At 31.0% G+C, this 14,964-nt stretch overlaps 1 protein-coding gene across 2 annotated transcripts; it reads left to right on the forward strand.

Moving 5' to 3' along the window:
• The first annotated feature begins 1,224 nt into the window (after nucleotides 1–1,224).
• On the forward strand, nucleotides 1,225–14,448 carry LOC128183916 (uncharacterized). Of its 2 annotated transcripts, XM_052853143.1 has the most exons (4): nucleotides 1,225–1,275; nucleotides 12,194–13,486; nucleotides 13,721–13,783; nucleotides 13,908–14,448. In XM_052853143.1, exons 1-4 carry the CDS (start codon nucleotides 1,264–1,266, stop codon nucleotides 14,007–14,009), a joined length of 1,470 nt encoding a protein of 489 aa, XP_052709103.1. In that variant the 5' UTR covers nucleotides 1,225–1,263; the 3' UTR covers nucleotides 14,010–14,448. The 2 variants fall into 2 exon arrangements, with proteins under 2 accessions (XP_052709103.1, XP_052709102.1); XM_052853142.1 differs by lacking the exon at nucleotides 1,225–1,275 and having other exon boundaries at nucleotides 11,230–13,486.
• Nucleotides 14,449–14,964: the final 516 nt, after the last annotated feature.

Raw genomic sequence — 14,964 nt, forward strand, 5'->3', positions numbered from 1 at the left:
ATTATATTACCATAATTTTGTAAACAATGTGAATAAAAAAATAATCAACGTGTGATTAATGAAAAAAGTGGTGTTATTTATAAGCGCAAGAACAGAGTTCTAAAAATATAATAATAAAAATTAAGGAAACGCTAAAATGAAAAGTTCTCTATTGAAGAATTTTATGTAAAATTATTTGTAAAATTCTTTTATCAAAATTCAGCGGAATTCATAATTGCAATAAACACTCGTCCCATCCCTAAGGATTGCCATATAGACTCTGCGAATAAACGGTGTGTGACTACATAAGGCGTTTAAATATCCTATTTCAATTAAATGTTTCTGTATGTTTTGTTTAGGTCAAAGTGTTTAGATACATTTACTGCTCGTAATGTATCGGTCGAATAATCCTCTTTTCACTGAGATATCCTGTTGTGAACTCTTTTAACCAATGAAAGGAAAAGGGTTCCTCTCTTAACGTCATGGAAAACTCCCATTAGGGCTGCCTCCGCCCCTTCTTACAAAAGTATTTCTCTTTGTTAAATTTAGCTAATACTCATAAGGGACATTTAAGTTTCCCTTGTGGTTTTTCAATCGGTTACTAGTATATTATTTACAAATGAAAAATTTCAATGACGTAGCATTTGTATTACACGGACAAACTCCCATCAGGGACAATAAAAACACCTTTATGCCATCAGTTAAATTATTTACAATAATTATTGCTACATTCAATGACGTAGCTTTTTTTTTTAACTTTTTAATGATGTCCTTTTGTTGTGTATTTAATTTTAAGAATAAAGAGGGTGTGTTAACAATAGGACAAAAGGGATTAAACAATTATTATTGAAACCTCAATAAAAGATGAACAATAGAACAAAGATGGGGATAAACAAAAGAACACAGGGTGTGGCGTTTTTTCCATGGTTATGAAGGACGTCATTGGTGTTGTCATGGTATGGATGATGACAATATTTCCTTTGGTATCCTCGCCAATATAAGCTCATTGTAAGTAACTGGCCCAGAACTCTGGTTTTGATTCTATATCTAGAAATGATTCTTTAAATCTTGCTAAATGCTTGGTACGGGCTGTATTTTATTCTCTGCTTATGACAAAAGACATTCTCTGGTCCAGTTTGTTCATTGTTTGTGCCATCAATCATTTTTCAAGTTACGTAAAAGCTGCATAGAAACGTGCTATCAAAAAGGATAGCCACTACCGAAATGGGACTAGTTGAATGTGCTTTTCGATAGTGTAGTACAACTTCTGCAGTATAAAACCTTATGAGAAAGAAGGTAAATATTACAATGTGCGTTTTGTAATCTAAGTGTTGATCCATTAAACGGCCTAAAATGTTTACATTTTAAACCTAGCTTGACTATCTAAAGCTTTTTCTTTCTGAAAGACTTTTGTGTGAATAATCTTCTTGGAAAAACATGTATTAAAATTCAATCCAATTAATATGATAAGTATGATGCGAGATATTTTGCCATATCAAACAATGCATAGGGTAAAATCAAAATAATATTTCATGATCTTAATTTTTTAAGGGCTTGAAAAGCTATAGGCCAAAATCGCCCCCTAATATGTTGAATTCTGAACTAGTGTATTTAATCATGACCCAGTTCACCCCTGCGAATGTGTTCGGAATGTTTTCTTTATCGTTGCTAAGTATGTAATAAATCCAGAGGTGCTCGAATGAAAGTTCACGAGACTTCACCGAGATTTGTTCAGTTCCTGTGAAATTTCGAGCAGAAGTATAAGTGATCGGATAATAGTCTCAAAATACGTAAGTACTGGTCGATTTTCATACCATATCCTACTTTGATTTATGTTAAAACATCAACACCTTTTAAGATGTATGTCTTATTTCACCATCTAGAGGTTTTTAAAATTAAACAATGATACTCGAAACAGAGTTATCGTTCGTGTTCAACCACGTGTAGAGTGGTTGATAATATAAACATTGGGTTGCTTAATAAAATCATAGCCATGTTTGATCCTTGTGGTGTGCAATACCATGTTTTTAAAAAAATAATGGGTGAATGTTTTGCATAAAAACTTAATATATCGAGCAATTTTTAATGAACATTCTGCATAAAATAGTACAGTCTGTTTCACAATTAGTGTTATTACTAGGTCAGGGGCGGATCGAAAATTAATTGTTAGGGGGGGGGGATCTACTACGCATGTTAATTGTCGCAACAGCAGAAAAAAACTATTTTTGTATTGTCACATTTATTTCTAGGACACATTTTACCCACCAATTAATGAAGATAAAGTTTAAAATCAATACACCTCTAGAATTTATATTTGACTACAAGTACCTAGATTCTCTAAAATAGACTATAAACACGAGGCACGATTTTTACTGCGAAACTGAAAGGGTCAAATAAAACCACGTAATTTAAAATTTAAATGGCAATAACATTCGCAGGGGTGCAGTTCATTTTTTTTTATATTAACTACATGTATTTGTCAATGAATATTTCATAAATAGACAACCTTTGGAATATATATATATATATATATATATATATATATATATATATATATATATATATATATATATATATATATATATATATATATATATATATATATATATATATTTATATATATAAAGCACTGAATAGAATCAACAACACTAGGCATCTTTAAGGTGTCGGATCTAATATATAGATACTAAGCCAGTAAACTGAATATATAAAGCACTAAAATGGCTAACGACACGAACAATCGTTCGTGTCGTTAGCCATTTTAGTGCTTTATATATATATATATATATATATATATATATATATATATATATATATATATATATATATATATATATATATATATATATATATAAAGCAAAGGGAAATTCCTTATTTTGGAGCTCCACCCTGGTCGGGGTTTGAACACATGTACCTGCTCTTTTAGACAGCTACTGCGCTAATTACTCGACCATCTAGGTAAGACAAATACCTTGCTTTCGATGACTTAATCGATATAGATGTACATAAAGCACAAGGAAATGCACTATATTGGTATGTATATATTTATGCAGTTTGTATCGTTCCGATTATCTCAAATCGTCGTCTAACTGTATTCCATCTGTATCTAAAACGACCGTGTTTGCCACAAGCTTGTTAGGTTCCGTTCGTCATGGAAAGAAATATGTTTGTCTTGTCTATATAGCCAAATGGTTTGAGCGGTGGCTGCTCATTGCTAGGATAGTGGTTCCATGTGTTTTAAAGGTATAAATTTCGTTATTTAGCACATCTACGGGACTCAAAACCAGCTCAATATATACGTAACATTGTTATAACAAAGTTCGTTATAAAAGTATAAGAAAAGTTTATTAAGCTATTATACATGTATGAATATTGTAAAGGACCTTTACAAAACTCCACTATATTGGAGATTTCGGTATATCCTCATTCGTACTTAACAAGTTTAATGTTGTTCTAAATCAAAACTATTTTGGATTAAACTTTAAACTAAAAATAATAGTTAACTCTCTCTAATAGCAGTTCTTCTATGACGTAATATATTTTGCTTTGAACAATTTTCAATACTACTTACTTTCGAAATGATTTTAACTAGGTTATAACTTAATCTTAAAGTTCTCAACAGAATTTTTTGGGCAAAATGCTAAATACGCCTTATACGTGTAGTCCTTTATTGATAAATGAATTGTTCACTTTAAACAAATTATACACTGCATTGAACATTATTAGATTTGCAACTTTAAAGTGGAATGCTTAAATATTAAAGGTATATGTGGCGTATTTGGAGTAAAAAAAACATGGTGCTTCTTATAATTAGACGTTTTACCAACTCTAGGCCCGTAAAACATGTTTTAGTTATTTGTCTTTAAACTTTGCTACACGTCTTATGAATATTAATGTGATCTGCCATTTGTAACGCCACTCTGCATAAGTGTGGCAAAACCAAGTATTGAAAACACGATGGAAGTACAGTTTGTTTACAAATTAGAGTCACGTTTTTCATGTCTTAAATTAGATAATTCTTATATCAGATGATACCTGAAGCATTATCTATACTACTATATTAAAACAATAGACTCGAAATTTTGGGCTTTAATACCGAGAAATCAGAAGAGTACTGTCTTTTGTTTTATATACTTTAAACAGCATTGGTACTTGAACATTACCAATTTGCTTTTATTTTTTCTCAGTCAAGCTTCGCTGATTAATAATCAACGAAAATTCCTTTAAAGACTCCGGAAATCATCTGGACTTTTTGGATTTTACAATCTTGCGCATGCGCATTACATTCACGCTAAATCAGGAGAGGCTCTTAAGGTTATGTTTCTACAATATTACATTTGCATGGATAAACTAAAAAACGATAATAAAATACGTGTAAATTTTCATTGTAAATTTGCTATATATATTCTGTTCATCAAAAGAAATACGGGAGATAACACTAACTCAGTGCATTTAATATTAAAAATCCCGCGAGTTCCGACTGTCAATATGGTGTGTTATTTGAAGCAAGTAAAAAACGTTAGTGAAAGAGTGTTGAATTCTTCATTAATATGAATTAAAGTTTTAGAAAAAAAGGTATTCACAGCCTCAAAATGGTTTGTTATGAATACTTTGTTGTGAATACTTTGACTGGGTTTTTTTCAATGCAGCTTCATTAATTTTCTCCAAAATCGTTTCGGAGGCATTTTAACAGTGGTGAAGGCCTGTCCCGAGACACAGTTAGTTTATTCTAACTAAACAGAGTGCAGTGAAATTAATAGCATTATTGTAGGCTTAAAGCTTGGTTATGTAAATGTCAACAATACGGTGTGTTGATGTATCTATTTTGTAAATATCCGATATCATATGCAATGTCAACCCGTGCACACACGGGGCAAAGTCTAGTTATTCCATTATTCATTGATGTAGAAAGGTATAAATTGCTAATTATGTGTAATAAAAATGAAACGCGATTTTAGCATCAACGACACGGTAAAATGAGTAAATACCCCCTCTCCCTGAGGGATGCATGTACTGAGAGTGTTTATTTATTCTTTATTAAAAAATTCCTCTACTTGTGGTTTATAACTTATAAAGTAAAGACATGGAACACATGGAGTACGAACGAACCTGACTAGCAAAACCCCTACAACTTCATGATAAAAACTTAAGTTAGATTCAGTTCAAATTCCTATTTAATCATTCTACATGGTCTCCGACGACAATCTTCCCTTTGTTCCTATCCCTGTCTATTTTTTGTTGTTCTTTGCCAAATCTGTCAAAGTTAACGATATATCTATCTTTCTTGTCGTCGCCATTGTTGTTCTGATAGACTATGCGTGGTATCACGTGACCGATTTAAGGCGGAGTTTATTTTCGACTCCACAATAATTATAAAAATTATCTTTTTATTACTATATTTTTTTATCCGAATGATATAAACTGCGTAATTTATTGTGAAGATAAATCTTTATATAACTTTTTTTAAATAAATCAATCAATCAAATATTTCTAGGCATGAAACAATACGCCACATATACCTTTAAGTAATATTTTTTACAATATTGTTTTAAATAATAATAAGACCAAGAACATATTTTAATACAACCCATGAAGATGACAGCAATAAATGACGCACAGAACCATACGATTAACCTCTCCACAAATGAACTCAATCACACATGTTTAACTCTTCTGAAAACAAGTCTATCATCCAAGTAACCTCTGGTCTTTGACAAAAGTCAAAGAGCTACGATAAAATTATAATGATCAATTCAGTAATACATATACACTCTCTCTCTTGTTTCAGTATAGCGTCCAATAATATGAGGTTCAAAAACGTATAGTTAAGAATACATATTTTCACCGGATTTTAATGAAATTCAGTTCTATTCAATGGGTTAATATAAGTCTTAAGCATCATCATATCATTAACCTAGATTTGCCTGGGTATACTCAGAAGGAATTTAGATTCAATTAAAACGCATGTGTACGAGCATGTTTTTTTTTTAGTAAAAAAACGAATAATATCAAGGATATTCCGATATTTTGCAACGTGTTGTCGCATTAACAGTTGGCATTCTTTTTATTCATAGGTTTTAAATTGTTTACTTATGACGTAATACCAATGTAGTACAAGGACATCTGTTCAAATGTTTTCAATATTAGTATATGTTAAAGCATTTAATTATTTATTTGTTGCCAACCTGTATTTGAAACGAACGTACAAATTCATGCGGTCACTTTACGTTACATAACTTAGTATTGAATTGGCTTAAGATTAATTAGATTATTTCAGCATCCACACATCACGAATGAAATTCTTGTGCATTGCGTTACTTTAGTCATGCATTTCACAAGGTAAATTTTATTACATCAAACACAAAAGATGTATGTATATAATTGTTTTATAATATACATGCATAAAAACGAATGATAATTCAACCACATTACTCATCACACAGCACACGTTTGCTAGAAATATTTGAATTTAATTGAATTAAAATACGTATGCATGTATTACGTACTTTGTTTTTAAAACACCAAATTGAACGTTCAGTATTTAGAAGAAAATAACTCATGAATTGTATGCAATATGCATATAATTCAGTGCAATGATGTAATTTACAAAATATTATGACGAACAAAAACTGTGTTCTACGTGAAAAATACCATCTTGTTACATTTGTATTAATCGCATATCATAACCTGCATCAAAAGAATTTTTAAAATTATATTTATGACACAGAAAAGCATTTAATTGAAAATATCAAAGAATCGTGAGTTGCTCTGTACCTCGCTAATAACTCGACGAAAAATACTTAAATTATGATTGACATTAAAAATGCCTCTCTGAACATTGTACACATTAAAAGCAGAGAAAAACTGTCCAAAATCGTGAACAGGGCCTTTTAAGAGTATTAACTTTGCATTTTAGTGGTAGTGATATTTTGGAAATCGAGAGTGTTACGGTCGGTTGCTTTCCGATCGAGATGCATTCAGGTTGCACGGACTTCACGGAATGCATTAACTTCACATTATAGTAAACTGTTTGTAAAAAAAGAAAGAAGGAAACTGCAATCAATAAAACACAAAAAAGTTATCCGTAATATTTTGCACAGATAGTGCTGACTTACTTCCCATGCACATCGAACACGTGTGTCATAGATAAATAATGGTAATTCCAAGAAAACAACAACGTAACATCGTTTCAATCGATTTCCTAAAAAACACTACGTTTCTAAAATGCAAGCGGTCATTGATATTGCTCGATCTGCCACAGTGTGTGATTTGCGCATGTGCGATGTTACAACATACCCAGGAAAACGTTCTACAATTTTCTTCTTTTTTAAATATGCCTGCCTGGATTTCAGCCTGTTTTTTTTATTGGATATTCCTTACCAGTGCAGTGGTTGTCATATTATTCTTGTTCAAAACGCGTTTTACAAGTATTTTCGTCTTACATGTATGTAACGTGTTCATGTGAATGTAATGCTTGAATGCGGTGAGGCATGAACAGTGTTATCAGCCATATATCAGCTATCAGCCAGGGGTGTGTAGCGATAAGCAGAACAATACAAATCGATAACTAATATGGCGGTAGTCGGAGATAAAAGGGAATTAATGCGTATTTTTGATTTCATGTCAGCTTTAAATATGACCTCACATCTAGTACAATTTTTAAAAAGTCGATATCTTAAACAATTTTTTGATAACTTTTGAAATCATCTTTTAATATTTTCGCTGCACCTTTGTTCACTTTCAATGTTATGTTGCTATTTATTTTTCAATGTTTTAAAAGTTGCCCGTTGTCTGTCGTCGTTGTTGTCGAAAACTTTTCACATTTTTATCTCCTTGTCCAAAACCACTTGGCAGATTTCAACTAAAATCTTTGCTGAACGGTTCACAAGTTGTTTAATTGAAGGGCCAGGTCCCCGTTAAAAGGGAACAATTTTGAATTATGATATATTTGTTGATATTTTTCAAATATTTTTTTCAAAATGTAATGGGCAAAAGAGCTTAAACTTGCGTGGCAGCATCAGCAGGTTCTGTTGATTCAAATTTGTTCAAATCATGATCCCCAAGGGAATATACACTGTATATTCAATTTTGTTTACATCACAATGCCCAAAGGTTGGATCAAGCCACAAAGGGGGGATTGGGGTCGAGTTGTTAATTAAGGTATATCACTCCTCATGTTTTGATTTCATTGCGCAGATGTTCATTATATTTTAAATGAATATGATTTTATTAATTTAAACCTCACAAAAAGATCATCATTTCATAATTACACAACATTCGAAAAGAAAATCCATTTGAATTCAAGAAACGAACAAGTTTTGGGGGGAACTATTTTCTCGTGCGGAAGGTTTTTTAGTCGAAAATGACAGAAACAAGCAATTTTATGAATTATCAATATACTTTTCTTTTTATTTTACTTTATTCATTATTCTCATTTTTAACATTTGATAGGTTTGTAACATGTTCTATAGGAGCTCTATGACTTGTACTAAACTAAATTTTGAGAGAATGATAGACGTTTAGCATAAAATCATGCAAATATATAGAAAATGTCTGAATTTTTTTAAGCCAAATTTTGCAATAATTTTACCTTTGAAGCCATGTATCTAAAATTTGAAATCACTGACCCCCATGTTTTATTATGTCAAAATGATACTGAATACATATGTAGGCAAACTGGATTAATCTTCTAAAATTCTTGATATTCAAAATGTTTTTATTTCAAATCAAATTGTAACTATTATAAAAATTGTCTATTTTAAGTGCAAAACGGTCATACAAACATTTATCCAGCTTCATGCAAATTTTTTTTCGTAATCCCTCTATTCAGTGTGACCATTGTACATAATTAAAAACAACATTTTAAGAAAAAAGTTTGCTTAATCAAAAATTCTGACAACAAATCCTAATCAGGCTGAAATCGCATTTTAAGTGCAAAAAGGTCAAATTTAATTGACCATAACTCAGAGGGATGAACACTGACGTCCCATTATCTTTGTATTATTTAAGTGTGTTTTGTCTACAGATTTCAATAGAATACTTCTCAAGAAATTCTTGATACAAGAACATTGAGGAGTAGATACCTTAAGAGTATACAGTGTAAAAAAACAAATCTTTAGGAAACTTCTAAAAAAATCTGCTTGATTAGAGAAGCTGTTACATGTGTAGAGAAATACTCAAAGTACTGCACATCAGAGTTCCTTTAAGGAAGGAGTCTTTTCTGGTTTTCGACTTGTCAAACGTAAATTTGATTAATTGTTCATTAAATCAAGATGAAAGGATTAAAATAGTATATTTTTCTTTCTTTTTTACTATCATACAACTTGGCATAGAAAAATGTAATCAATGTTTAGAATGGAACAAGGACTATATTTTTGGCGTAGGAAAATATCACATGTTGCGCAATTCAGAATTGCTGCAGATTATATATATATAATGAGTTTGTTTTAGCATTTTAAAAACAATAACAATAATGTTGGATTTTTTTTTATTAATGTGAACTAATAATATGATACTTGGGTTTCAGAATATGTTTTTAAAATATGATTTGCTTATCAAATATCATTTTTATAAGCTTTTTAAAGCGCCCATTATATACATTGATTTTTGTGAAAAAATCACTAAAATCAGTTTTTCTCTCTTATGAAATGGTCAATATATTAGCTTTTCTGTCAATTTATATCTTTATATAAAGTCTTCATAATACATAAAAATTAGAAATATTTTATTATTGGAAGCAGAAAAAAAACAATCATTTCTTCAAAATTTAAGAAAATTAGAGGAAATGCGGGCTAAGCAATATCAATTTTAGTATAAATATTTATTCCAATTTAGTAGTATAAGCTGATAGACACTCTCATGGTCAATGATTTCATTGAAGATTTGAATCTTCAAATCTTAAACAAATGTCTACAGAACTATAAAGAGCTACACTTATTTTTATCATTCTTTACGTTGAGGAAAAAGGTAGTGACCTTGACTTGACCTTTATCCGAAAACAAAAAGGTCAAATTTAATTAAACTGATAGAATCATTAAGTAATATGACCCGTTTGACTGTGTCAAAATTTCATGCATTTCTTATTATAAGAAGTATGTTTGATAATGAAAAGACTCCTTCCTTAAATCACGATATAAGAAGTTAAGGTGGGGCCGGAAAGGGGAGTCGACTTTTTTAAATAGGACATACAAAGAAAAATCTTTTACGAATCTTCTCAAAAAGCATAGGGCAAGACGGTAACTTGCGGGAAGCATTCATTAATAAATAGTGAAATTTGAGTTTTCTCAAATTACGATACCCGGGGGTAGCCAGAATAAAGCCACAATGGGTTGGGAGATTGAATATTTATGCAAATAAATTTGATTATTTTCGGAAATTTAAATGTTATTGTATTTGGCATTATTTACTGCATAAGAATTTATCTTGACATTTGTCAATTCTCAGTTGTTTGACTGTGGCCTCTGTGGTTCTGAGACCATAACAAGGGGTTAAATGTTTGATGAAGATTAATTATGATATGAATAGTTCTTCTTTATCAATGTTCAGTGTGAAATCTATACTACTATATTAAAATAATAGACTCGAATTTTTGGGCTTTAATACCGAGAAATCGAAAGAGTACTGTCTTTTGTTTTATATATTATTAACATCATTGGTACTTGGAGATTACCAATTTGTTTTTTTTTCTCAACAAGCTGCGCTAATTAATAATCAACGAAAATTCATTTTAAAAATCCGGAAATTGTGTGAATTTTTCGGATTTTACAATCTTGCGCATGCGCGTTACTTTACGCTAAATCACGGGATGCTCTTTAGTTTATGTTTCCACAATTTCACATTTGCATGGATAAACTCAAAAACGATAATACAAATACGTGTAATTTTTTTATTAAACATTTGATATATATTCTGCTCATGAAAGAAAATACGGGAGATAACTCTAACTCTGTGCGTTAAATATGAAAAATTCCGAGAGTTCTGAATGTCAATTGCAACAAGGTGTGCAAATTTGATGTATCTAAATGCCCGATATCAAATGTCCAATGCCAACCCGTGCATGCACGGTCAAAGTCTAGTATGACTATAAAATCATCCATTTTCGAAAGAGGTTCAATGTTTAGCATAAGAACATGTACATGTAGAGGAAATTTTGAAATTATTTTTAATACAGGATCATTTTTCCTACATTTTCAAATATTTTTGTATAGTTCACTTAAGGATTACGTTTACTCAGGGTTTGAGATTAAAAAAAATATTTTTACCAAGTTCAATATCTGAAGTCCAAAGTTGTTTAAAAACACAAAATTACAACGTCATTATCAAATATCGACATTGCTATTCATGATGTGTTTATTTGAGGAAGATATGCTCTGACAAAGGTAGATTAAAATTGAAACAGAGGAAATTCGGACTAATTTTTTCATTTTCTTATTTTCTCTTAAAAACTTTTTGTTGCAGTGTAATTGCAAAAGTTAAGTTTTTATGTGTGTTTTCATATCATTTTACATATTTTATGGTTGTATTTACTCGTCTATAAATTTATACCACTGGCTGGCACGCGATTGGAAAAATCTTTAAAATACATAAAATCGATTGAATATAAAATATCTCGAAATTTTTATCATTGACCTTATATAATGTTAATGACAACATAATAACGACAATAAAAACAGTTTTAGGCAATCAATGGTTTGGAGCTCCTCAAAAATGGGTACAATTTTAGAAATTGATAGAGGAAATTCGGACTAAATTAAACTTAGATATCAGCTTAAAACGATTCATTCAAACATAAAATTAGTAAAACTATTCGTATTTTATCATTTCCCAATCTACAAATTGTTTTATAATTTTTAATAATTAAAAATAAAGAAAACCTTGAAAATGGTGGACAATTTTGACAATTATTTCAAAAAAACATCTAGAGGTCACTAGCAGAAAAAGTAGGTCATTGACTTAGTTATTTGAAAGTGAAAAATAGCACCACAATAGTGGGGCTACAATGAACAATAAGTAGTTTTTCGTTCCTATTAGTGGATTTTTTTTCGCCTCTGAGTAAACGTAATCCTTAAGCCGTAATCCGTAAAGCTAATTTTAGCATGGTTGTCGTTATTTAGGTGAGCAATGTGGCCCATGGGCCTCCTGTTCTCCAATTACTTTACCCATTTAGAAATGTATGATACATTTTAAACAGTTTTTTTTCTTTTTTTGTAAACAGATGGAAATGACGTCTACAAAAGCAAAACTAGAAAAAATTTCGTCTTTTTGCCAGTCGAGGGGATACGATGTCGCGGATTTAATTACCGACATAACAAACAAATTGAATAAGTTACCTCATGTATTATTGAAATCAATCGATGAATTATGGAAAAGTGTCAAAAGATTAGAGCGTGAAGTCGATATATGTATAGAAGTAATAAAACTATCGGGCTGTATGTGGTCTTTGTCAGGATTGGGATTACCCGTAGTAGGCATTACTTTGACAGTTGCACTTTTAGTTGCTTACTTTCTTAAGATACTTTGTTGTATGTATGATTGGAAAAAGATAAAAATACCTGAACATACCATGCATGATGCAAATCAACACGAACAGGCTGGTTTAGAAGAGATGTTTGGAAGCGCAGAGACACTCATTGATTCTTTTACTGACAGAAAAACACCAAATAAGTCTTCGCTAGATATCCTCAGTAAAAATATTGACATTCATATTGGAGTATCTGAGTTGGGACGTCTTAAAAGTCGGATTAAGTGTCTTATGTTAGGAGGAAAAGATGATTGGCTTACAGCTCTGCAGTTGTTGAAACTGTTTGTTAGAATATCCACGTTCCGGCATTCACTTTTATTTAGATATCAGACATGTTTAAACACAAACAAACGCTTTCTAGATACCATATCTGCTTTACAGACGTATATTGAAAAGGAAAGAAGAGATAATATATCATTTCTTTCCAGTATTTTTTTAGTACCGACACTCAAAGATGTAGGAATTCTAACAATTTTTGATCCATTTGAGGAAAAAGAGCTATATGCGTATTTAGAGGAATTGAACCTGAATATGATAAACTTAAAAAGCAGAATTCATAATGGAGGTTTTATAGTTTCGCCAGCCAGAAATCCGTCCGTCCAACTCGGAAGACTTGTTTTGCTTTTATTTAGTTATTTAGGAGCTTTGAAATGTACTCCTTCTAACATTGGAGCTATATTAATATTCCAGGCAATTGAAAATACTTTCAATCTTTTTCAAATCGTATCCCAAGACTCTGACAAAATTTTATTTATGAATGACAATGGTTATTGCAAATACGCCAGAAGGTCTTCTTCTATACCAGAAAATGCTCAGTGGCGGGTAATTCTCGTCGATGAGACTGATGCAACCTTAAATACCTCCTCGTATTTCATACTTTGTAACAAAAAATGGCCAGAAAAACCATTATACGTGGAAAGGTCAATCTTAAAACGTGCAAAGGGATTAGACACGGATTCAATACCAAAAGAAGAATGCTTGTTTACGGTAAGATGGGTTCGTAATATCAAGAACGTGCATATATATATTCTCAGTCAAAAGAAATAAGCTCTGTTCTAAAAAATATCTTATGAATCAAGACCAGTGAAGTTAATTTCATGCTCTGTCTCATATTAAAGTACCTGTTCATGTTATCCTGCTTCTCTTGAATTAAAAATCATTCATTAATCTAAGAATTAAACATGTGGCTAATCATCAGTTATTCACACTTTGTAACTTCAGCTGACTAATCCAAACCATTCGGGCCCAATTTCTGTAACTGTGCAACATTTAGGAAATCTGAAGGTATTATATATTTATTTTTCATTAAGCTAAACATGTAATAAAGATATCTCTGCGTGCGTGCGAGCGTAAATAATGGTTATTTACTGACGAAATATATTTTTAAATGCAATTTGTCTTTTTACAGGAAGAACCTACTTCTACAAAGGATCGACGAAGGTCGTTCAGAAAAACAAGCATATTCAGGAAATTAAGTTTTACAGCATTTTCATTCAAAGAAAACAACTAGTGAATTTCAATTGAAATTTTAAAAATAAACAAAAACATAATATTTGTGATTGAGATGCCGTTTGTTTTCATAAAAAAAATTACATATGATCTATCATATTAATTGGAAATAATTGCGTTTTTTTACAAAACAATTAAAATGGTGACTTAATATGTTTGATATCAAATTAAAACTACTTCGTCTAAAGGCTTGATAATATGGTATGCTATGCAACGGTATACTATGAAATGCTAAAAAATTGAACAAAAACGCCTCAGTTAACAAAAGAGTTCCAAACATTTTGAAGAAAAATGATAATGTTAATGTCTACAACTGCTCTGCAATGTGAACATTCAATTTTTGTATGCTATGGTTTGTGATTCCAATGATAATGTTAATGTCTACAACTGATCTGCAATGTGAACATTCAATTCTTGCATTAAAAGCATTTGAAACCGTGTTAAAATCATGTTGTATGCTATGCTATGGTAAATTATGTTATGATATGATGAATGAGACTCTATGAAATTGTATGCTATGGTTTGTGATTCCAATGTCATTGTATGAGATTCCAATAGTATTTCTATCTCAATCAATAGCTAGCATTGAAACCGTTTTTAATGGCCGTTTTTCCATGGTAGTAAGAGACCCACTTGATAAAAATTGACGAAACATCAGTCAAGGCATACGAAACATCACATAGTTTCTAAATAGACTTGTGAAAATCAAGAGTATCCCCTACAGTTTTCATATTATCAAATTTGGCAAAGTACCCTGACGCAATTTCAATTTAAGCGAACAGGAAATGACTCCTCAGAGTGAAGCGGCATAACTTTGGTTCTATAACATCTGTGATAAATCTTACCGATTCCATGAAAAAGACAACCTTTCTTTATATTTCACTTCATGCAATTTATGACTGAAATGTTTATAAATTCGCTGTTTCTTGTGTCGTCTGATAAAGTTCATGTCAAAA

Source organism: Crassostrea angulata, chromosome 5 (assembly GCF_025612915.1).
Source record: "Crassostrea angulata isolate pt1a10 chromosome 5, ASM2561291v2, whole genome shotgun sequence".
Classification (NCBI taxonomy): Eukaryota; Metazoa; Mollusca; class Bivalvia; order Ostreida; family Ostreidae; genus Magallana; species Magallana angulata.